Below are 23,694 nucleotides of genomic sequence, written 5' to 3'. Positions count from 1 at the left end.
ATATTTTTTGTAACATTATAAATGTCTTTAAAAGTATTATATTGCTGAAAATTATACATGTATGTATAATGTAAATCTATAAATTCATAAAAACTCTCAGCGTATGATGCAGAACATGCTGATTGATTTGTAGTTTTCAACACTTTCTTATTGGTGCTTACAGAAAGTAATTTCTTCAAATTAGACAAAACCTCATCTATGTTAGCCAGCTAAATAACAAAATCTTGGTTTCAAATGAGCATTTTGATTTCATACAGTGAAATGCTCCCTTTCTTCTGTCTGTCTCTCTCAGGTTACCAGCCGTGTGACCCTCAGGTCATTTGTAACCGGGTCAATCACGTCAACACCTGCCTAGAAGAATTAATGCAGCTGGCTGCAAAGCGGCGCTTGGAGCTGGAGGATTCACGCGAGCTGTGGGCCTTTTTCCAGGAGGTGGAGGAATCGGAGGCTTGGATCCGGGAGAAAACATCCATCTTGGCCACGCAGAGCTGCGGAAAAGACCTGAGCAGCGTCCTGCGATTGCTGCAGAAGCACAAAACTTTAGCTGGAGAGCTGTTGGCGCGGCGTGCGCTACTTCAGCAGACCATGATTAAGGGCAAGGAGATCCTCACCCAGAAGAGCTTCGGCACCGCAGGAATACAAGAGAGACTAATGGAGGCCAAGGCCGAGTGGAAGAGACTCGAGGACCAGGCCACACAGAGGCTGTGTAACCTACAGGAGGCACTGGACTTTTTTCAGTTTAGCACAGAGACGGATGATCTACTAGCTTGGCTACAGGACACTTACCGGCTTGTTTCTAGCGAGGACTTCGGACATGATGAGTACTCTACGCAGAGTCTTCTTAAAAAGCACAGGGGTGTCCGAGAGAGTATCGATAAACACCGTGTGCAAGTGGTGGGGCTTCGGAAACACATGGTTGCTTTGCCGTTGTATTACCGGGAGCTGGATGAGGTGCGAGCACGAATGTCAGAGACGGAGCAGCTCTACACAGAGGTGGCGGAAGTTGCCGTGTTGCGTCAGCAGTGGCTCCACGACGCGCTGGCTGTGTATCGCATGTTTAGTGAGGTGAACGCCTGTGAGGTGTGGATCGATGAGAAAGAGCAGTGGCTGAACAATATGGAGGTTCCCGAGAGACTAGAGGACGTGGAGGTGATCGCACACAGGTGGGAGCAGGTGTTGCTTGTCTACATCCACCCTGAAAATATTTATGAAGGTTACTGCATTAGATAACAAACTTCTCTGAGCCATTTGTGTTAATCTTGCACGTTTCTTGACACTTTCACCAGTGAGTGTCACTAAAATGGATTCAGTTCTGTAATGGGAATCTGGCAACGGTTTATGTTGTCAGTTGTACATATCTCAGCAGTTCATAAAATAAATGAGTGGCGCTAAAAGATTAATGCTCTACCGCGTTTGAAAATAACGTATCACCTATCGTATCTGAACTATGTCCTAAATTTAAGTGATAGTGCTAAAAAAAGCAAATGTGGAATATAAAACATACTTGCTAAAGGCACTAGGCTTTTACTGTTGTGGTGCCAAACTTTTTGGGAAATCACTTCTCAGAGATCTTTGATGCCAGAAATATTAGACTCTATTTTACAACAAAGCCAAGCATCACTCCAGATTTTTGCTTGGTTAACACTTATATACCATACATCCTTTTCCAAAGATGGTAACACACCCTATAGATTATTTTTGGGTAAAGGTCTTGTACCATGTGACTTCTAAGCAACATTCAAAGCCTTTTTACAGGCTTCCTAAAGTCAAGCCAAAGTCACACACAGAGGAAATAATAGTGTACAAATATATAGCTAAACTACTTATTTTCTAAATAATAAAATCTTCTACATGTCTTTGAGCTCTTTTATCACTACGCTGGAAAAGCCATACCATGGAGCTGGATATGTGATGCAAACATCAACATGTAATAGTTTACAAATCATGCACTACGGTAAAAGTGTTCTGTGGTCATAACATAGTTTTGTGCAAGGAACCTTGTGTAAGAAGTCTTTATTAATCAATCAGCTATATCTGTAAAGTAAGTTCTCTGCATTTTAGGTTTGAGAGCCTGGACCAGGAGATGAACAGCCTGATGGGAAGGATACTAGATGTTAATCAGATCGTCCAGCAGCTTTTAGACAGCGGTCACCCCAGTTCCACTGAAGTCAGGGGCTGTCAAGATCATTTAAACAGCAGGTAACTCCACATCACATGTCCTGTTTGTGTGACGTATAACATTAGGCTTGGTATTTAATCGCAAGTACAGCAGAGCAGGAAGAAAAAAAAAATCATTTTATTTTCTCCATAGAGATTTATAAACATTGTGAAACTTTTCAACACAGACTTAACATGAGCTTAATTAATGGTATAGGTTTCTGTTGGTGTAATTTCAACGATCATAGGTCAAGGTCCACTTGTTCGACTGCTCGTTAATGCAAATGTCTAATCGGCCAATCATATGGCAGCAACTCAATGCATTTAGGCGTGTAGACATGGTCAAGACGATCTGTTGAAGTCCAAACTCAGCATCAGAATGGGGAAGAAAGGTGATTTAAGGCTACTTTCAGACTGTCAGTCCAAATCTAAGTTTCAAGCTACATCCATATGTGGATTGAAATCCGTTTCAAATCGCATTTCTGGAAATCCGTTTCAGTCTGACTGCTCTGATCAGATTTTGCGTGGTTTATGTGACTTTCTCACGCCACGTAAAACGTCGTCAGCTACACATTTCCATGTCGTAAAAATTTAAATTAGTCAACATCTCTATTGCAAACCCATCCATGTTGCGGTTGATGTTGTTTTTGGCGTATGCCTACCAACGCAACGTCATTGCCATAGAAGCCAATGCAGATAAATTGCGATCATTCTGGACATCAATAATTTAGATCAGATTCCAATCAGATACACAAATAATTTGATTTGGACTGACCGTGTGAACGTAGCCTAAGTGACTTGGCACGGTTGTTGGGGGCAGACGGGCTGGTCTGAGTATTTCAGAAACTGCCGATCTACTGGGATTTTCACACACAACCATCTCTAGGGTTTACAGAGAATGGTCTGAAAATGAGGAAATATCCAGAGAGCGGCAATTCTGTGGAGGAAAATGCCTGGTTGATGCCAGAGGTCAGAGGAGAATGGCCAGACTGGTTTGAGCTGAATAAGCACTAGTTACAACCGCGGTCTGCAGAAAAGCATCTCTGAACGCTCAACACGTTGAACCTTGAAGCAAATACAACAGCAGAAGACATACTGGTCCCACTCAATCCGATAGAGCTCCATCGGGATGTGCTGGAACTGGAGATTCGCATCATGGATGTGCAGCCGACAAAATCTGCAGCAACTTCGTGATGCTATCATGTCAATATGGACCAGAATCTCTGAGGAACGTTTCCAGCACCTTGTTTAATCTCTGCCACGAAGAATTAAGACAGTTCTGCTTCTTTTCTTCCTAATTTCCATGTACTGTTTTGCTTCAAAAAAAGGTTGTAATGTTGTGGTCTTGGATCTCGTTGTTTTGGTTCATTGCTTAAAATTCTCTACATTTTAAAATATTATTGCATTTTCTATGGAGAAATTAATGGAAAAAAATCCATCCATAACCGAGGCTGCTAAAAAGTGAGTGGGCATAGTTGCACTCAAACCAAAAATGCACTATCCATCCATAATTAATTATTAAACATCATAATTGTCTGTTCAAATATCTCTGGACAATTTTTTCTTTTACTAGTCTTTCCCTATTCCTTATATGTATTTGCTTTTTGATCCAGTTTCATTGAGAAAACCCTGCACGTTTGTGATACTGCTGTTGTTCATCACTTTTAACACACAGCTCTACATGGGCGTCTTTAGAAAACGGGCTGCTGCTTTCACAAGCTTTCACTGAAACTGGCAAGCTGTGACGTATGTGTGAAAAACTCCAGTGATCCGTTTTAGACCGACCTTGGCATAAATAGCTTTTCTCAGCGTGCCGGCATCTGCTGTGGCTGCCACACACAGAGCGCGCCTGACCCGGATCAAAACAGAGCCCAAACACATTCACAGCTATTGTGTTCTTCAATATATAATGTCACTGAGTATTTAAAAGATTCTTATTTAATACTTTTAGTGTGTTTGATTTGTGATATTGTGTCTCAAACCTTGAGCTGTGGCCCACCGGTGCGGCCTTGGACCGCTTTGTGTGTGTTTGTGTGTGTGTGTGTGTGTGTGTGTGTGTGTGTGTGTGTGTTTGTGTGTTTGTTTGTTTGTTTGTTTGTTATCCATGAATTGAGAATGATTCAGACTGAGTCATGTTTTCTGGAGACCAGTTATTTTTATTATCTATCATTCAAACCATACTCTAGATTGTGGAATAAAATAGTATGATATATATGAACTTAATGGGATGTTGGGACAAATTTTTTCTGCAAAGATATTCTGAATTAATACAATCCCTGGTGAAAAACAAGTACAGTTTAGCATACTTTTAAAACAAGTACTTATTATAAAATAATACAATTTAAAAATAATATAATTAAGTGTGAACTGAATATAGTGTTTTCGAACACTTAATTGCATGTTACTGAGAATTGAATGAAATGTATTACAGTTTAAATTTATATTAAATGCAGTTTAACATTTTGAATGTCTAAATAGTTGGTATTTTTTATTTCATTTTTAGTTTTAGTTATTCAGTCACACTTTAGATTAGGGTCAAATTCTCACTAATAACTAATTATGAACTACGACTTTTTCTTCAATAAACTCCTAATTACTGCTTATTAATAATTAGTAAGGTAGTTGTTAAGTTTAGGTATTAGATAGGATTAAGGGATGTAAAAATGGTCATGCAAAATAAGGCATTAATATGTGCTTTATAAGTAGTAATAAATATCCAGTATCCTAGTAATATGCTGGCTAATAAGCAACTAGTTAACAGTGAGACTTGGACCTAAAGCAAAGTGTTTGTTATGTGAGTACATAAATTAAACTAAATGAGAATGTAAATCCTCATTTACATAAATCATTTTATTCATTTTTGTTTTATTTAAAAAAAATTTTATTTCAAGTAATGAAAATTGGAAAGTTTTATGGTTTTATTTTTAGTGAACTATAATAACCCTGCAGTGAACAATGAGTCATCAATATTTTGTGGCCATTTTCCCAGAAGAGAAGAGCACTTATGTAAGAAAAAAGCTATGGTTTTCAACGTTTACCAGGAGTGCACTAGCATATTGATGACCTGAGATGTTTAAAGAGTCTTTAAACGCAATGATCAAACCAACAATAGGCTCAATTGTCTTCTTTTTGCGCATCACAGGTGGAACCGCATCGTCGAGCTGGTCGAGGAGAAGAAAGATCACCTGGACTCGATCCTGCGCATCCAGAACTACTTACTGGAATGTACGGAAATCAAGTCCCAGATTCAGGACAAACGGAAAGCCATAGATGCCACGCAGTATGTGGGCAGTGACCTGGGCAGCGTCCTGGCCCTGCAGAGGCGTCTCTCCACCATGGAGGGAGCTCTGGCCGTTCTCGAACCTAAGCTCCTTCACCTTCAGGAGGACGCGGAAGAGCTCGCCACATCACATCCCGACAAGGCCGTGGAAATCCTGGTTCCCTTCGAGGGCATCAGCGTGGAGTGGGAGGAACTAAAGCGTACACTTCAAGGCTGTGAGGACTCTTTAACCGTCGCTGGTCGATTGCAACAGTTCATCCAAGACTTGGATTCTTTTCTCACCTGGCTGGTTCAGACTCAGACATCTGCTGCTTCTGATGAGCTTCCCAATGTTTTAGAGGACGCGGAGCGGCTGATAAACCAACACGCCGCGCTGAAGGAGGAGATCGGAAGGTATGAAGAGGATTACGAGCGTCTCCAGTCCGTGAATGAGCTCTTGGAGTCTGAGGAAGCGCCGTTGCCTCATGGAGCTCTGCAGCAGTGGCTCCACAAGCTGGATGTGGGCTGGAATAAACTGCTGGAGATGTGGGAGAGCAGGAGGGAGGTGCTGGTGCAAGCTCACATCTTCCATCTCTTCCTGAGGGACGTCAAGCAGGCTGAGGCTTTCCTCAACAACCAGGTGAAGCCCCTCACACCGCTTTATATCTGTTGCAGTTTTACCTAAAATGTTGTTTTTTAGAGTTAGCTCTTTCATAGCTGAAAAATCTGAATGGATTGAGGTCTCATTTATGCTTCATAACACATTTTTGGCGAAATCGTGATTCTTTTTGTTTACAGGTTTCTTTCCTAGTTGAAAAGAGCATTTATTTGAAATATAAATTTTTGTAATAGTATTAATGTCTTTACTTTCACTTTTGATCAATTTAATGTGTACTTGCTGAAAACGTTTTAATTTCTTTTCTTTTTTTAAATCATAATTACCTCTTTTGAATTGTACTATATTACAGTTTCTATAAAATTATTAAAGGGTTAGTTCACCCAAAAATGAAAATTAAGTCATTAATCACTCACCCCCATGTTGTTCCAACCCCGTAAGACCTTCGTTCATCTTCGGAACACGAATTAAGATATTTTTGATTAAATCTGAGAGGTGGATCACTGCTACATAGGCTGCCTAAGGGAATGAAACCATGTGCCTACAGTGGCTCAACTATAACTTTATCAAGCGACGAGACTACTTTTTGTGCGAAAAAAAACATAAATAACGACTTTATTCGACTATTCCACGAAAAAGAAAGAGATTTCCACGACGCATGCGCGAGAACTGAACAAGAAGTAGTAGTAGAAGAACGTCCTCTTCTTAGTTCTCGCGCATGCGTCGTGGAAATCTCTTCAACTCTCGTCTCAAGGCCCACAAGGAAGTAATGGAATAGTCGAATAAAGTCGTTATTTATGTTTTTTTTCGCACAAAAAGTAGTCTCGTCGCTTGATAAACTTATAGTTGAGCCACTGTAGGCACATGGTTTCATTCCCTTAGGCCAGCGTTTCCCAAACGGGGTGCCGCGGCACCCTGGGGTGCCTTCTGGCGAGAGCAGGGGTGCCGTGTAAAAACTCCATTAAACATTTTAAAATTGCTAAAATGTGTAAAAAAAAAATGTATCATCAATCTCGCATCGTCGGAAGCGTCTAATAACAACAAATAATGCACACAAATTTATAATAAAAAATGCAAATCATAAGTTTTCTGCGTTCGTTGAATTGCGGGGGTTCCGCATGATTTCATTCTCGTGCTTCATTCCCAGCGTCCACACATAAAGCTGCCTCTTTTTCATGGCTTGTTGCGCTTACGGTCAAATACACACGAAACAATTTCACAACGTCCGTCTTGCCGCATATTCACAAACACATCGGTTATGTCCGTGCTGCTGTCAACGGTAACGCGTGCGATTAATCTTTTTCAGTTTTACGCGTTAAAAAATATTTAAACACAATTAACGCAGCATCCGTTTTTTCTGTTATCCTTTGGCTAGCCTTACATTATATAATCACGTTCTTATTCATGCAAATGCTTTTAAACCATGCAACCGCGAAAAGACAAAAGAGAACGCGCTGTCTGTGAATGTCCTGCTGACACAGGACGACGCGCATCGCGTGCCAGAATCGACTTCTCTTTCGTGCTTGAACGAATAATAACACACAGTTATGCCAAATTGTCCGTTTTGTTGAGTAGCCTATCCTCATGAGAGCAGTCTTAAATTAGTTAAAATCTTAAATTAGAGTTGTGAGAAGATGGGACGCGTGTGAGATAAACAAGTGCAGCAGTGACAACAGAATCAAAGAACAGGTAACAGAGAAAATTACTCACTGCTCTTGACTAAAGAACGCTTGTAGCTTTAATAAGGATTCATCTATATTTAATTTATTATTTATGCAGTGAAGACTGTAAAGTGTTTGATAACTTCATTCAATTTCTGTGTATTTCCTGACATCAGTAGCAGTATTGGTATCAGTGATACTGGGCTTCATTCATAAAAAAGATGCCATTAAACAATTATTTAAAATATAATGTCTTTATGTTGTTTATACATTAATTTGGAGATTAACTGTGAAATTATTACATTATAAAATATATTAAAAACAAGCTATCTTGTGCAATTATAACAAAATTATCCCAATATAAAAACACAAATAGGCCTATACTGAGTGAGCAAACATTTAGGTGAGATTTGCAATGGTAATTGAGCAATGTTTTGCTGAATTATGAATAAAAGCCTTAATTAAATATGTCATCATGTAAAGTGATCTCTGCAGAAGAAATTAATGATTTCCTAGACTTTAAATGGATGGACAAAAAAATTGATAATATTAAAAAATATCTATATGACAGTAGGCCTATATACGGCAGTTATTCCCTGTGGTATTGAAAATCAATATATTTCAAGGTATAGTATCAAAGTATTATCGTGACAACACTAGTGTAGGGTGCCACACATTTTTTTAAATTTTCAAAGGGTGCCTCGACTGAAAAAAGTTTGGGAAACACTGCCTTAGGCAGCCTATGTAGCAGTGATCCACCTCTCAGATTTAATCAAAAATATCTTCATTTGTGTTCCGAAGATGAACGAAGGTCTTACGGGGTTGGTACAGCATGGGGGTGAGTAATTAATGACTTAATTTTCATTTTTGGGTGAACTAACCCTTCAAGTGGGAAAAACATGGATAATAGTAGTTGAGCAGCAAATCAGTAGATTAGAATGATTTCTGAAGGATCATGACACTGAAGACTAAAGTAATGATGCTGAAAATTCAGCTTTGCATCACAGAAAAAAATACATTAAAATAGAAAATGGTCATTTTAATTTGTAATAAAATCCATTACTCAGTATTACTGTTTCTCTATTTCTGACCAAATAAATGCAGCCTTGGTGAGCAGAAGACACTTCTTTAAAAAAAATCTGAATTATTCCAAACTTTTAAACAAATTGCTAGAAAAATGACATGACAAATGAGAGTTTAGATTTATATAAATACAGTTAAATTTAATTCCCAGATTTGTCTAAAATTTTGAAAATAAATTTTTATTAATTTCATTTATTAAAATAATGATTCAGATTTGAAAGAATCTAATTGAAATGATTAGGATCATATTGAAGATACTTACTTTTAACTACAGAATTTGGTATCTTGTCAAATCTGAGCACAGTTTGCGATCACAGCATAGAAAGTTTGAATATATGTGTGTTTAGTGTAAACCAGTTCAACCTCGGACATGAGGAAAACTGAGGGAAAAGTAAAATAAGGAAAAATGTGAAATGCATAATAAGTGCAAAATTGAAAATAGTATCATTGAAAAAGTTTGCATTTGCTCTCCTTTAGATCTCATAATAAACAATTGATTTATTAAAGGACTTCATGTATGACTTAAGCTGACAATTAGGAAACTAGAATTGATCTGACTGATTTTTTGGGGTCACATTTGTAAATGTCAGGGGCATCAGGGCAATTTAAGGCCATTGCTCAGTTCTTATTCTGAGACATTTGCTGCTTTTATGTCAGGTCATCACTTCATAAAAATATCTTAAATGCAGTTTAAATGTCAGAGGACATGTATTTCCTCACCCTGTCTGAGTGTATGTTAGAAGCTGTGTCTATTCTGGTTTTCTAAAAGCCCAGAGTCGCTTTCTGATGCCTGCGGGCACTGAATAAGAGCCCTCTGAATCCACACTTTAATACATGTCATCGAGCATGAAGGGGTTTGTGCTAAACACACATGGCAGTGACATTCATTAGCCTCTTTTCTTTTCCCTAAGAATGTTTGAGCTTCACCTTTCTGCGCGAGAACATTTTAAGGACAACTAAACAGTTGGCAGTTTTAAGACTATCATCATCAGTATTGTTTTCCTTCATTCATTTAATAGCTGAAATAGATGATTATATTATGAAAGGTATTTGTTAGAAAATTGTATTTAAATTGTAATAATATTTCACAAAATTGATCACATTAAAGGGATAGTTCACCCAAAAATGAAAATTCTGTCAGTATTTACTCACCCTCATGTTGTTCCAACCCCGTAAGACCTTCGTTCATCTTCGGAACACGAATTAAGATATTTTTGATGAAATCTGAGAGCTGGATCACTCCTCCATACTAGTCCTTAGGCTTCAAAAGGATTGAAACTTGCCGGCCTCGAAAAGTTATTAAAGACATCATTGAAATAGTCCAAGTGACTACAGTGGCTCAATCTTAAGTTGATCAAGCGACGAGAATACTTTTTGTTCGCAAAAAAACAAAAATAACGACATTATTGCAACTATTCATTTCCTTCTCTGTGGGCCTCGAGTGAGTTCACTAGTGTAACAGCGCAGCGCTTCTGTTGTTGTACGTCACACACATCACACACATGACCAGCGTCGGCCAATAGTGACCCTACTGGTGACGTAGCTCTACGCAATCTCACAAAGTTAACTGACTAGAGGCCCAAAGAGAAGGAAATGAATAGTTGAATTAAAGTCGTTATTTTTGTTTGTTTTTGCGAACAAAAAGTATTCTCGTCGCTTGATAAACTTAAGATTGAGCCACTGTAGTCACTTGGACTATTTTAATGATGTCTTTAATAACTTTTCGAGGCCGGCAAGTTTCAATCCTTTTGAAGCCTAAGGACTAGTATGGAGGAGTTATCCAGCTCTCAGATTTCATCAAAAATATCTTAATTCGTGTTCCAAAGATGAACGAAGGTCTTACGGGGTTGGAACAACATGACAGAATTTTCATTTTTGGTGAACTATCCCTTTAATGCAGCCTTGGTGAGCAGAAGAGACTTCTTTTAAAAACACATTTTAATATTGTTTAATTATTCCAAACTTTTGACCGGTAATGTATATTATGGAAGCTTGTTTCCGCCACAGAATGAAAAATAAAAAAGGTAATTGCGACTTTTTATCTCACAATTCTGACTTTATTTCTCAGAATTGCATGTTTATATCTCGCAATTATGAATTTATAATACGCAATTGGGAGATATAAAGTCAGAATTCCATGACATAAAGTCGCAATTGCATGTTATAAAGTCAGAATTGTGAGATAAAACTATTCTGAGGGAAAAAAGTCAGTCTTTTTTCCCCCATAGAATTGGACTTTATATCTCACAAATCTGCGAAAATATGTCAGAATTGCGAGATATAAACTCACAATTATGTGTTATAAAGTCAGAATTGCGTGATATAAAGTCGGAATTGCGAGAAAAAAGTCGTTTTTTCTCGTAATTCTGACTTTATAATACGCAATTGTGACTCTATATCACGCAATTCTGACTTTATAACACGCAATTGCGATTTTATATCACGCAATTCTGACTTTATATTTCGCAATTCTGAGAAATAAAGTCACAATTATCTTTTAAAATGTTTTATTCTGTGGCGGAAACAAGCTTCCATAGTATATTAAACAAATTGCTGAAAAAAAAGACAGGACTGAAGAGAGGTATATTATAGTTAAATACAGTTATATTTAATATATAGTTATGGTAACTCTTTAGTTTAGAGGTACAGTTCTCACTATTAAACTAGTTGCTTATTAGCATGCATATAGGATATTGGCTGTTTATTGGTACTTTAAAGTACATATTAATGCCTTATACTGCATGAGCATGACCTTATTCTACATTCCTAAATCCTACCCCAATTCCTAAACTTAACAACTACATTAATAAGCAGTAAATTAGGGAGTTTATTGAGGTCCTGGGTAATAGTTAGTTAATAGTGAGAATTGGACCCTAAACTAAAGTGTGACCATAGTAATATTTAATTACCAGCTTTTTCTTCAATGCATCTTCTATCTGTAAAATTGACAGAGTTAGAACACATTCGTAGAGTCATCAAGTTATTTTTCCATCCACTTATTTTTATGCACATTTTGGAATATCGCATAAAAAAAAAACCGCTGGATGGAAATGCTAAGATGTGCATCAAATTAAGGCGGATACATTTTTTATCCTTTTAGAAGACGTGGATAAAATATGATGGAAGCACATTTACAGTGCGACAAAAAACTTGCGTGACTTTTCCTCAACAGTGGATGTGATTGGATAACTGGACTGACGAGTGGACTAATTGCATCGCAGAGCATCTGAAATGTTGTTTTAGTCATTCTGAAATGCCTGAGCCAAAATCTGTCCTCAAAATGATTTGGTGTAATAACCTTCTTGAACTGTCTCACGCGATTGCGTTCACAAACATCAGGCATCTGAACAAAAGATAACATGACAGCGTTTATTGCCTTTCGTCTGTGCGCTCTGAGATGCAAGTAATTTATGATGTAGGAAAAAAGAGCGACACTTTCTCACCCGATTGCAGCAACTTCCCTTTTTATTACATATATTTTGTGCCAATTTCCCAGGAAGTGACAATTTAGTACTCTTGAACACATGGGATGGAAACACTGCTTTATTCGTAAATGTTTTATGAAATATTTTGCGCATAAGTTCAATTCGCAGCCTTTGAAAAAATAGGTACAGAAGGTTTTTTCAATTTTTTCAAAGAGTTTATTATTGCAGAACCACCAACAGTTTGCCATTTGCCATGGTTATGGATTTGCTTTTAGTGTAATTGATCTGGCCTCATTTTTAATGCCTTCTGTATATTTGAGCTTATCCTTCTCTCCTATCCTCAGGAGTCGGCGTTGGCTCATGTGGAGCTTCCCACCACAGTGGAGACCGTGGAGGCAGCCATCAAAAAGCACAAGGACTTTACCACCACCATGGAGCTCAACCTGCACCGCATTAAAGCTGTCATAGAGGCGGGAGAGAGCCTCATCAGTCAGAACAACATCTACTCAGAGCGCATTAGAGAGAGAGTGGATCTACTTTCTAACAGGTAAAAATAAAGCCCTATAATGATATTTAAAGGGATAATTCACCCAAAAATGAAAATTAGCCCATGATTTACTCACCCTCAAATCATTCTAGGTGTATATGACTTTCTTCTTTCAGACAAATACAATTGGAGTTTATTAAAAAAAAATTCCTGGCTCTTCCAAGCTTTATAATAGCATTGAATGGCTGTTTCTGTTTTGAAGTCCATAAAAGTGCATCTATCCATCATAAAAGATCCACACGGCTGGTTTCTAAAGTACTTGTTCCGGCATTAATGTTCATGGGTAGCCTAAATGGGTTCCATTCAGACCTTAATATTAAATAGTTTACTGTTATATGTCAACAAGATTCAAAAAAACATTTTCACCTGGCTATACCCAATGTTTAGAACTGTTTGGGTAATTATGCAAATTAGCTAATAGGTAATTATATTATGCACCGTTTGTCCATGTTAACAAACAATTTCAAAAAACTTGTAATACATTTTTTGTTTGTCTTGATGTAAGTAATCAACTCAGTGATTTTCATGGTGATATCTAAAGGATGTGTTAAAATGTTTACCCTTTTCACGTGAGAAAAATAATGAATAAGCGTATGATTGGGATATATTTGGGTCTTTTTCCCCTAATGGGATTCTTCGGGGCTTTTTTTTCCTTACTCAGGACATATTGAGGATACAAAATCAGTTGAGTTTGCTTCTGTTGCAATTTGTTCAACCTTTTTTCATAAAATGACTGGACTACTGTGGCTGTAGTGACGTCACAAAAGCCACATTCTGAAAACAGGTCGTTGGGAGACACCGCTTGTGATTTATGGGGATTTAAAAAAAAGGAGTGGGTGGATTTTTATCACTGCTGGGTGGTTGTGTACACACACTGCCATCACACATTTATGTCCAAACACCATGCAAAAGTGAATTTTGCATAATAGGTCCCCTTTAAAGGGATAGTTCACCCAAAAATGAAAATTCTTTCAGTATTTACTCACCCTCATGTTGTTCCAACCCCGTAAGACCTTCGTTCATCTTCGGAACACGAATTAAGATATTTTTGATGAAATCTGAGAGCTGGATCACTCCTCCATAGGCTTCTTCAGGGATTGAAACTTGCCAGCCCCGAAAATTCATTAAAGACATTGTTAAAATAGTCCAAGTGACTACAGTGGCTCAATCTTAAGTTCATCAAGCGACAAGAATACTTTTTGTGCGCAAAAAACAAACAAAAATAACGACTTTATTTCAACTATTCATTTCCTTCTCTATGGGCCTCTAGTCAGTTAACGTAGTGTGATTGCGTAGAGCTACGTCACACGTAGGCTCACTATTGGCCGACGCTGGTCATGCGTGTGATGTGTGTGACGTACAACAACAGAAGCGCTGCGCTGTTAAACTAGTGAACTCACTCGAGGCCCACAGAGAAGGAAATGAATAGTTGAAATAAAGTCGTTATTTTTGGGGGGTTTTGCACACAATAAGTATTCTTCTTAGGGTGAGTAAATACTGACAGAATTTTCATTTTTGGGTGAACTATCCCTTTAAGTCTTAAGCGCAACTTAAGCAAGTAATGCGACATACTGCCAGAGCCCGTCTACGGAGAGCCTGGCCACTCCCTATTAAGTCCTATTGTACCGAATTTTGGTTGTAGTTCCACCAGAGTTCCACTGGGGGCGATCGCCCATGAGTGCAAAATGAATAAATTTGTCTCTTTCACCCGATTGCCATTGAGAAATCTCAGATTTGATTGTAGATTTTGCAAGTTCAACATGGTTATAGGTCGAAAGTTGAATGAACGAGTACTTATGTCCTTTCGATTACTTACAGGTTGAGTTGTTGTTGCCCATTACACGCTAGCATTCTGCTAATGAACGCTGATTGGTCAGTGAAGGACTGATTACGACCAGAGATACCGCTGGATGGCATCGTGGCATCCGAAGCGGGACCAGAATGTGTGTGTGTATTTTTGGCGTGGTCTTTAAAACAACAAAACAAAAACTCTTCTAGCATATGTATTTACCTGTGTCAGCGGTGTTGTCGATGCCTCGAGAGAAAAGAAAGTGCAGAGCGCGAAAGCACCAAAGTGATTGGTCGCCCAGCATTTACACCCAGCAATGTGTAATTTCTTTGCATCTTCTTTCGAATACAACATTGAAATTACTAGACAAAAAATTATTTCCTGAGAAAAGTTACCACGCTACTTCCGACATCACAAGTTTCTGTAGGTTGTGCTTTAGGCGTTAGTGGAATCCGCTTTTATGATGGCCAGGACATTTTTTAATATAACTCTGATTGTATTCGTCTGAAAGAAGAAAGTCATATACACCTAGGATGACTTGAGGCTGAGTAAATCATGGGCTAATTTTCATTTTTGGGTGAACTATCCCTTTAAGCCCAGTAGAGCTGAATCATTCCCAGGAAACAGTGCTGTTTGTACCTGAATATTCCAGGATTTAATTTGGAGGAATAAACTGCTTCATAATGTACATTAACCTCCAATATTAGAATTAGTGGTCAACAATTGTTTTTCAATGGCCGAATCTTAAACTATTACCCCAATCCTAAATCTGGGGTTACAGCCTTACAAAGTAACGTCCTGGTTGCGTATGCAACCCACCGTTCCCTGAAGGAGGGAACGGAGGACGTAGTCGACGTCGACTGAATGGGGATCACGCTAGGGAGCCTATCATCTTCGATTACTATTGAACGAGCCAATGGAATTTGGCGTGCGTGATTTGCATCACACACTCCGCCCCCGCGGCGCGGGTATAAATACGGAAGTGGATGCACGCACTAGTTGCTTTTCGCTGAGGAGCCGAGAGTAACCCGGGGTCAGCGGTGGTCCAGCGGTAGTGGCAAGGGGACTACGTCCTCCGTTCCCTCCTTCAGGGAACGGTGGGTTGCATACGCAACCAGGACGTTCCCTTTCAGTCGATAACGTCAGACGTAGTCGACGTCGACTGAATGGGGATAACCTTTGAAAACGCCACTAAAGCTGCCACCTTCCAGTGCCTAAACAAAAGCCTCCTGATGCCCCCGCAAATTTAAGGCGGGGAAGGACAGGGCTTAGGCCAGGGAAGTCACTGCTGTTCCTACAGGACCACTGGGAAAGCGTTCCCCGTACGTTGGAAGGAAGGGACGCTGCGGAAGCCACATCCAACCCAGAGGGAGGTAATGTGGAGAATACACATATGAACTGGGCGGAAACCGGGCAGTCTAACATATGGAATGTCACTGGGGTGGCTCCAGCCTAAGACGGGGGGAGACACACCGGACAGTGACGGCAGAGAGACTCTGCCGAGGGAAGACACGGGCTCACCGCAGGGAGCCGTATCGTGGAAGAATACACATATGGGGTCACCGAAGGGACCGCAACATATGGACCCAGCCTAACACAGGTTCCACACTGCTTACGAGTGGTAGGCCTAACACTAGACGTTCCGCACGTCCGACGTCGGAGGGGTGTGGAGGAACTCAACAGGGTTCAATTTTAAGGGAACTCAACTGGAGTAGAAAGGCGCACGTATCCAGTCCATAGGAGGGGAATGGCGCAGCAAGCCGACACTTGAACCGGGCTCACGGTGAAACTGGCTTCATGAGAAGGGAGCCCACGTGAGGCAGCGGTTCAACTAGGTGTCGTCCAGCCCCCAACTCTAGAATCTGTTTTAGCAAAGCATATCGTCAACGCCCAGGCGGAGCACTTTACACTCATCATAGAGGAGCTCAACACCTAAGTGGACATGTTGCATCTCGGATCTTTGCCGAAATGAAGGCAAGCACTAAGTGCAACTTTGCATGGAAACAGCCTTCCCTCTCTGCTGAATTCCAACAGATATTTGAAGAGCTGGTCTGAGGTCTATGACTTGCATTCTGTACACGTCCAAGCGAACGGACAGAGAAGCCAGGGCTGGATCTGCCTCCTCCAGGGCAGCGCTTGCAGGCTCACCACCTGCTCCTATTACGGGAGAGGTAGGAACCTTGGGCACAATCCGAGCCGGGGTCTCAACTTGTGAGAGTTAGCCGGCCCAGACTCCAGGCACAATACGTTGACCGAAAGCGAGCAAGTCCCTACCCTCTAGTAGAGACCACGCGAGCAGGAAAACTGATATAACAGAATTTTTAACTCACTGCCTGCAGTGGCTCAGGGGCGGTCTCTGCAGTGCAGTCGCACCAGGGACAAGGCCCAAGAGGATAAAGAGGGACACAAGGATTTACAAGACCTTGCTCCTCAGGAACCTGACGATCAGAACGTGCTTCTGCATACTTCTGCAACACGATGAGCGTCGTTTAAACACCGAGGCAACATCATTTTGAGGGTGAAGGAAAACAGCCTACTGCAACCCATTTTGCAGGAAAGAGAGCACTGAAGTGATCGAAAGCTTTCAGGATCTCCTCTGGAGAGAAGACGCACTCAACGACTAGGTTCCACTTCTAAAGGCGTAAGCACGCTACCCCATTCTAGGGGGTGCTCGCAGAAGTGATGGTAACTATCACATGTTCTTGTGATAGCCACCTGAACCTCCGCGTTCAGATGTAAGACCGCCCGGAATCCCCGGGGGAAGAACGCGTGTGCCATCGTGCCCCGTCCCCGAAGAGTTTTCCGGGGAAGTCAGGAAGGCTGTTGATGGGAACCAGGTCTAGTTGGACCAATAAGGGGCAACTATGAAGACCTGTTCCTCTCCTGACTTGGCACGTAGGTGCAAGTGACGGGCGCAAAAGACAGGAGCATTGCTCAACACAACATGTGAAGATCACTGGGCTTCAGGAGCGTTTTCTGCTCAGCACTTGGGTGTGACAAGTTCACTGAGCTTCAGGAGCATTCCTGCTCAACACCTGAGTGTGATAAACTCACCGAGCTTCAGGAGCATTTCTGCTCAACACTTGAGTGCGAAGAACCTCACTGAGCGACAGGAGCATTTCTGCTCAGCACTTGAGTGTGACAAGTTCACTGAGCTTCAGGAGCATTCCTGCTCAACACCTGAGTGTGATAAACTCACTGAGCTTCAGGAGCATTTCTGCTCAACACTTGAGTGCGAAGAACTTCACTGAGCGACAGGAGCATTTCTGCTCAGCACTTGAGTGTGCCAAGTTCACTGAGCTTCAGGAGCATTCTTGCTCAACACCTGAGTGTGATAAACTCACTGAGCTTCAGGAGCATTTCTGCTCAACACTTGAGTGCGAGGAACTTCACTGAGCACCAGGAGCATTTCTGCTCAGCACTGCGTGTGACGAATTCACTGAGCTACCTGTGATGGACTCACTGAGCTACAGGAGCATTGCTGCTCAACACCTGAGTGCGATGAACTTCACTGAGTTTCAGGAGCAACTCTGCTCAACATGAAGTGTGATGATCTCACTGACTTGAGCAGGCGCAAGGCGACCCTGAGTCGCAGTCACCTTTTAGAAGGCTCACTGGGGTTAAACGTATTTCTGCGGGCCCCCGGGGCAGCTGAGACCCAGTGTTTGTCCAAGGGTAGTCCGCTCGGTTTACCCAAACACTGGCGGAAAAATAAAACCGGGGGGACAACTGAGCGGCCCCGGAATGGTCAAGACCCAGCCGGACCCAGGGGATGGAGTCTCCACTTGCCCTGGCTATAACTGTCGTGAGGCTCGATGGCGGCACGATTGAGTAAGCGGGAGGAGTGGAACAAGGCGCCCTCAGAAGCGTCTGACTCCAAGGAGGAGGTGACGGGAGAGTTTGTGACACACAGGCCGCAATGTCCAACAACTCGAGGCACGAATGCCCGTGTAGTCGGGGGTCGCCCAGGCCCCCGTTAAAACACGCCCTTTGTACATGGCCCCTCTGTTGAGGAGGGTTTGGCAGCAGACCGGGATGAACTATAGTCACACAGGGTGAGCTGCTCTGCCACGGTCACCTCGGGACTCGATCGTGAAGCTAGCGCTGAAGCGGTCACATACGGAGGAAGCCAAAGGCTGCGACTACCGTATACCCAGGAGCCTCTGAATCTTTTCAGTGGGACCCTTTCTCACTTCAACACCAGCTGAACACATTCTCACTGGAGAGACGTGTTAGACCGAGTACCTCTCCAAAACTGAAAAAGAGATACTCAGCCCGTGGGCGAGATTACTCTCTTCCAGTTGACCTGAAGACCCAACGGGCTCTGGAGCACTCGAGAGGAAGGACACTACATGTCTTTCAGGTCAAAGCTGCAGACCAATCTTGGGCCAAGATGGTCACGACTCACCACCTAGTAGCACGAAGGGCGAGTCTTCGACTGGTCTTCGTACCGGCTGGAGGGCGGCTATATCAAATCCTTCGCCAGCAGGATAAGACAAACACGCACAAGTCAGGAGCACTTTTGCTCCCCACTCGGTGTGATGAATATCACTGAATTTTCAGGAGCACGTCTGCTCAACACCTAATGTGGTGACCATCACTGACTTGAGCGGGGTAGCCGAGCCTGAGGTGGGGCAGCAAAGTAGAGATAGTGATGTTAGTGTGCAGTGCAACACTTACCTGTCTCCACTAGCGGCAGGGGACGTGAGAAGGCGGATGACCGGGTCCTCGAACGCCCCAAGCTGCCTGTTGGCGACCAAGGGAAGCTGGGGGATGTAAGGCTAATACAGGGTCACACCCGCCAGACTGGCCCACTTGGGACTCAGGAATAGAAAAATTGCTCTTTTTCTGAATATGTGGGTACCGCTGACCCCGTTTTTATAGGTGCCAGCGGCGGAACAGACACACACACATAACAAAAAACTCCAGCCGGCCCTCCAACCAGCCAGAGGGAGTGGATCGGCGACCACTCCACAAGCAACTCCTCCATCCCTGAGAGCCCGTCCAGGTTCAGCGTTTTCTTTTGCGCTGGTGCTTACCACCTGGCTTGGCAGCGCCTGGAGCAGGCTGGGCGCCCCTTCCGCGGCCGGCTCCGCGCCGGAACCTGGGTGAAGGCTGCTGCGATGGTCCGGCGGGAGCTGAGGCGGCTGCAGGCGGACGCCCTCGGCGACGAGCAGGCGGAGGATCTGACCTCGGGGGGCGGGTGAAGGCAGCAGCGTCCCTCCGAGGCAGGATGTGCCGGATGGCCTCCGTCTGTTTCTGAGCTGTAGAGAACTGTTGGGCAAAGTTCTCCACAGCGTCGCCGAATAACCCAACCTGGGAAATGGGAGAGTCCAGGAACCGAACCTTGTCCTCATCTCTCATATCGGCCAGGTTGAGCCAGAGATGGCGCTCCTGGACCACTAGTGTGGACATCGCCGAACCAACCGCGCGAGCTGCAACCTTCGCCGCCCGGAGGGCGAGGTCAGTTGCAGTGCGGAGCTCACCCATGAGCTCAGGGTCCGAACTACCCTCGTGCATGTTCATGAGTGCCTGGGCCTGGTGGACCTGGAGCAACGCCATGGCATGCAAGGAGGAAGCGGCTTGCCCACAAGCTTTGTAAGCCTTGCCCGTAAGAGCGGACGAGAACTTACAGGCTTTAGAGGGGTGACGAGGATCACCTCTCCAGGAAGCGGCCGCCGTTGGGCATAACTGCATCGCAACGGCCCGCTCCACCGGAGGGATAGCCTCGTAACCCTTCACCGCTCCCCCATCAAGGGTAGTGAGGGGGGAGGAGCTACTCAGGCGGTTTCTGGCAGAGAAAGGTGCCATCCATGCCCTCGTAAGCTCCTCATGCACTTCAGGAAAGAAAGGAACCGGGGCGGCGGACTGAGAACCAGTACGGCCCGCCCCGATATACCAATCATCCAACCGAGACGGCTCGGGACACGGTGGAGGGTTCCACACGAGCCCTACCGCCTCGGCGGCCTTTTTCAGCATAGCTGACATCTCTGGATCTGGCTCGGGCAACACTGGTCTCCCGGAGGGAGGCAGTGCAGCCGAGTCATCATCTCCAGAGTTCAGCTCCCCCTCCGATGCTGCGATTGACAACGTATCCCCTGGAGGGGCCCCAAATGACACGGCTGGCCCGTCCATTACAGAGGGACCAGCGGGATCAATGGGGAGCTCCACCGGTTGCGGTGTGAAAGAGGAGTGAGGGACCCACGGGGCGTGGCCGGGCGGATTACCCCTCACTGTGATCCTCAGATCACCCAGCTTGGACGGCACCCCAGTCCTCCTCTGGGAAGGTAACCCAGAGGAAGAACAGGGGCGGGGCCCAGAGGTGGGGACTGCACCAACGCTTTTGACGAAGGCGAGTCTAGATCTCAACACCGAGATGGTCATGTTCCCGCAGTGAGAACATGACTCATCCACGAAAGCTGCCTCGGCATGCTGTAAGCCCAAACATGCGACACAACTTTCGTGACCGTCAGAAGGGGATAGTGCCAGACCGCACCCAGAAACGCACGGATGGAATGGCATCTTGAAAAAGACGCACTCACACCCGTGTTGCTCTTTTAGGAAATGGGACCGTCACCAGTGCCGGAGCACACAGGGAATGACCGCGGCAAACACTGAATAGTCTTTCAACTAACAGTGAAGCACTCACTTCTCGCCCTCTAACCAACCGTCAACACACAAACAAACAATAGAAATTTGATGCTGTTAAAATAGCAGTTGAGAGCTGAGAAGCTCGCGATCACCGCTGCACCACGCTGTAGAACACCAACACTGGAGAGGTCTTCCCGCAAGAACACCGACACACTCGCTCGTTGAACACAACAGCACTCTTCAGAGACATCAAAGACGAACGGCTCCGAAGCGAAAGGCAACTAGTGCGTGCATCCACTTCCGTATTTATACCCGCGCCGCGGGGGCGGAGTGTGTGATGCAAATCACGCACGCCAAATTCCATTGGCTCGTTCAATAGTAATCGAAGATGATAGGCTCCCTAGCGTGATCCCCATTCAGTCGACGTCGACTACGTCTGACGTTATCGACTGAAAGGGAACAAAAGTTATAAGTTACCAAGTATAAGCATAATATGTATTAATAATCCATGACATTTCTATTTCAAAAGATGTAAACCCTGTTACATTTAAATGTTTTGGGGTTAAACGGCCCTTGTGAAAAAGAAGTGTACTTAATTATATTTAATGTGCTCTTGTAGTTCACTTCAAATCATATGTTTTAAAAAGCTGTAATTGCAGGTAATATAATGTTAATGAAATAAAAGGCCACTTTAGTGCACTTAAAAGGAGTCCACTTTCATGACTCTTTAACACACTTAAGTACACTTTTTAAAAGTGCACTTTGTAATAATGTCAAATTTAAAGTTTTACTTCAAAGTACATGTCTGAAAACATTACATTCAGTTTATTTATTTATTTTAATCTAATCTAAATTTAGAATTTCTTTTTTTTATTATTATTAAATGGTGATGAGTGAGGAAAAAATTGTTGAATTTTCAAATGGAAAAACAAATTTGGTAATACTTAAAGCCTTTATGTATAATGCATTCTAAAAGTATTTTAATGCATTCATTATGCCTAGTAATGCACCTTATTATGCATTGTATGGTCTCATGAATAATTGTAACCACATTTATAGTACATTATAATACACCTTTAGAAAGTAAAATGCATTAAAACATGACAAACAACCAATTTCAGATTTAACAAGGAATCTGTGTATATTATAATGCATTTTAACTTTGGTTCAAATTATTTATGAAAAGATATAATGCATTTTAAAGTAAATTATGATTACACATGAAGACTTTAAGTAGTGTTACCCCCCAAAAAATTATTTTACCTTACATATAAAAACATTGTTCTCTGACTTTATCAAATGTAATGACCAAGCTTAGTATACAGTTAATTATGTATGTTTTTATGCTAACTTTCTGTAGTAGTCATAGGGTCATAAATGATTCAGAAATGGCACCATTTCTTGAAAATGACCTAGTTGTTGTATTGTGTTACACTGTTTTTCATTCTTCTTTATATCAAAACCTCTATTCTGGGATCACTCAGCATTTGTAATACGAATGTGTTGCGCTTTCATTGCAAAAGCAGTGCTGTTGTTCTTCTAAGAGGACCTACCACCTGACATCAGTGTCTGCCCTCCGTTATAGAACGGGCACCTGCTCCTATAGACAGCGTTGAATTTAAAATGTGTTTTCCATAGAGACATAACAAAGAAACTCGCTGAGAATCCACAGTCACTGATCTGAATGCAGTCTCGGTGAGGAGCGTGAAATTGGATTTCGAAGCGCATTTGTGTATGAAATCTGTTATGGCACAGTCCACCTTCTATTCTAAACAGAGACTCCGCTAAAAAACACTGTTACGATTAATTGATAATAGTTTATTATTCTTTTAGCACAAATAATACAAGAGTTTCTGTATTTGTGTGTGCCTCACAGAGGGAACCAGAACCGTGAACACGCTCAGCAGTGGCTTCATAAACTCAATGACCAGTGGGAGCTCCAGAGGTTTCTACAAGACTGCCATGAGGTAGGACGAGTGCCAACTGAGCACAAACAATAAAAACTGTGCCATACTTTGTCTTTGGAAAATGTGTGAAGCTTGTGCGAGAGATGATTTTTGAACCAAAAGACGTTTGCCTCTGTACGTGAAAGATCAGTTTGCACAGATGCATGTGTTGGTACACCACAGTGCAAGAAAGTATTTCTTGCAAGTAGCGTAATAAAAATGTATTGCTATTACAGAGTGTCCTAACCAAATGGGATGTGATAGTGATATGTTTTGGGGGGGTTTCCTCCTAACTGGTCAATATAGTCAAGCCACAGGACATTTTATTGTTCACTGGGTTTTAACTACAGTGGTGTCAATCTGTGTAATCCCGCCCACAGTGAAATTTCATTGGTCGAAAATCCTGCTCCATATGTTTGCATATTAAGCATCAGATATGTTTTGGCGCTTTTCCTCTACACAGTACCAGCTCGACTCGCCTTTGTTTGGTTTTCCACCGTGTAAAAGTTGTACCTGTACCTGCTTTTGGGTACTTTTTTTCATATCACCTCCGGCGAGGTTCTGAGCGAGCTGAGGCGATACTAAAATGTGACGTGAAAACACTGCAGACCGCTGATTGG

General features: G+C 42.5%; 1 protein-coding gene across 5 annotated transcripts in view; it reads left to right on the top strand.

Annotated features, from left to right (window-relative positions):
- Positions 1 to 23,694, top strand: part of sptbn4b (spectrin, beta, non-erythrocytic 4b) — a 106,287-nt gene that overhangs the window by 25,721 nt on the left and 56,872 nt on the right. For all 5 annotated transcript variants that reach the window (XR_013210488.1, XM_077248463.1, XM_077248462.1 and 2 more), the window contains exons 14-18: positions 293 to 1,163; positions 2,062 to 2,199; positions 5,300 to 6,056; positions 12,546 to 12,748; positions 23,005 to 23,095. Coding sequence is in view for 4 of the 5 variants with exons in the window: in XM_077248463.1 (XP_077104578.1) it covers positions 293 to 1,163; positions 2,062 to 2,199; positions 5,300 to 6,056; positions 12,546 to 12,748; positions 23,005 to 23,095 (2,060 nt within the window). In the remaining variant the exon portion in view is untranslated. The remainder of the gene's footprint in view (positions 1 to 292; positions 1,164 to 2,061; positions 2,200 to 5,299; positions 6,057 to 12,545; positions 12,749 to 23,004; positions 23,096 to 23,694) is intronic.

This window comes from Siphateles boraxobius, unplaced genomic scaffold (genome assembly GCF_051911475.1).
Source record: "Siphateles boraxobius isolate OS27281-9 unplaced genomic scaffold, OSU_SipBor_1 30, whole genome shotgun sequence".
Classification (NCBI taxonomy): Eukaryota; Metazoa; Chordata; class Actinopteri; order Cypriniformes; family Leuciscidae; genus Siphateles; species Siphateles boraxobius.
Note: the sequence above shows the minus strand (reverse complement) of the source record. Positions and strands in the feature narration are given on the sequence as shown.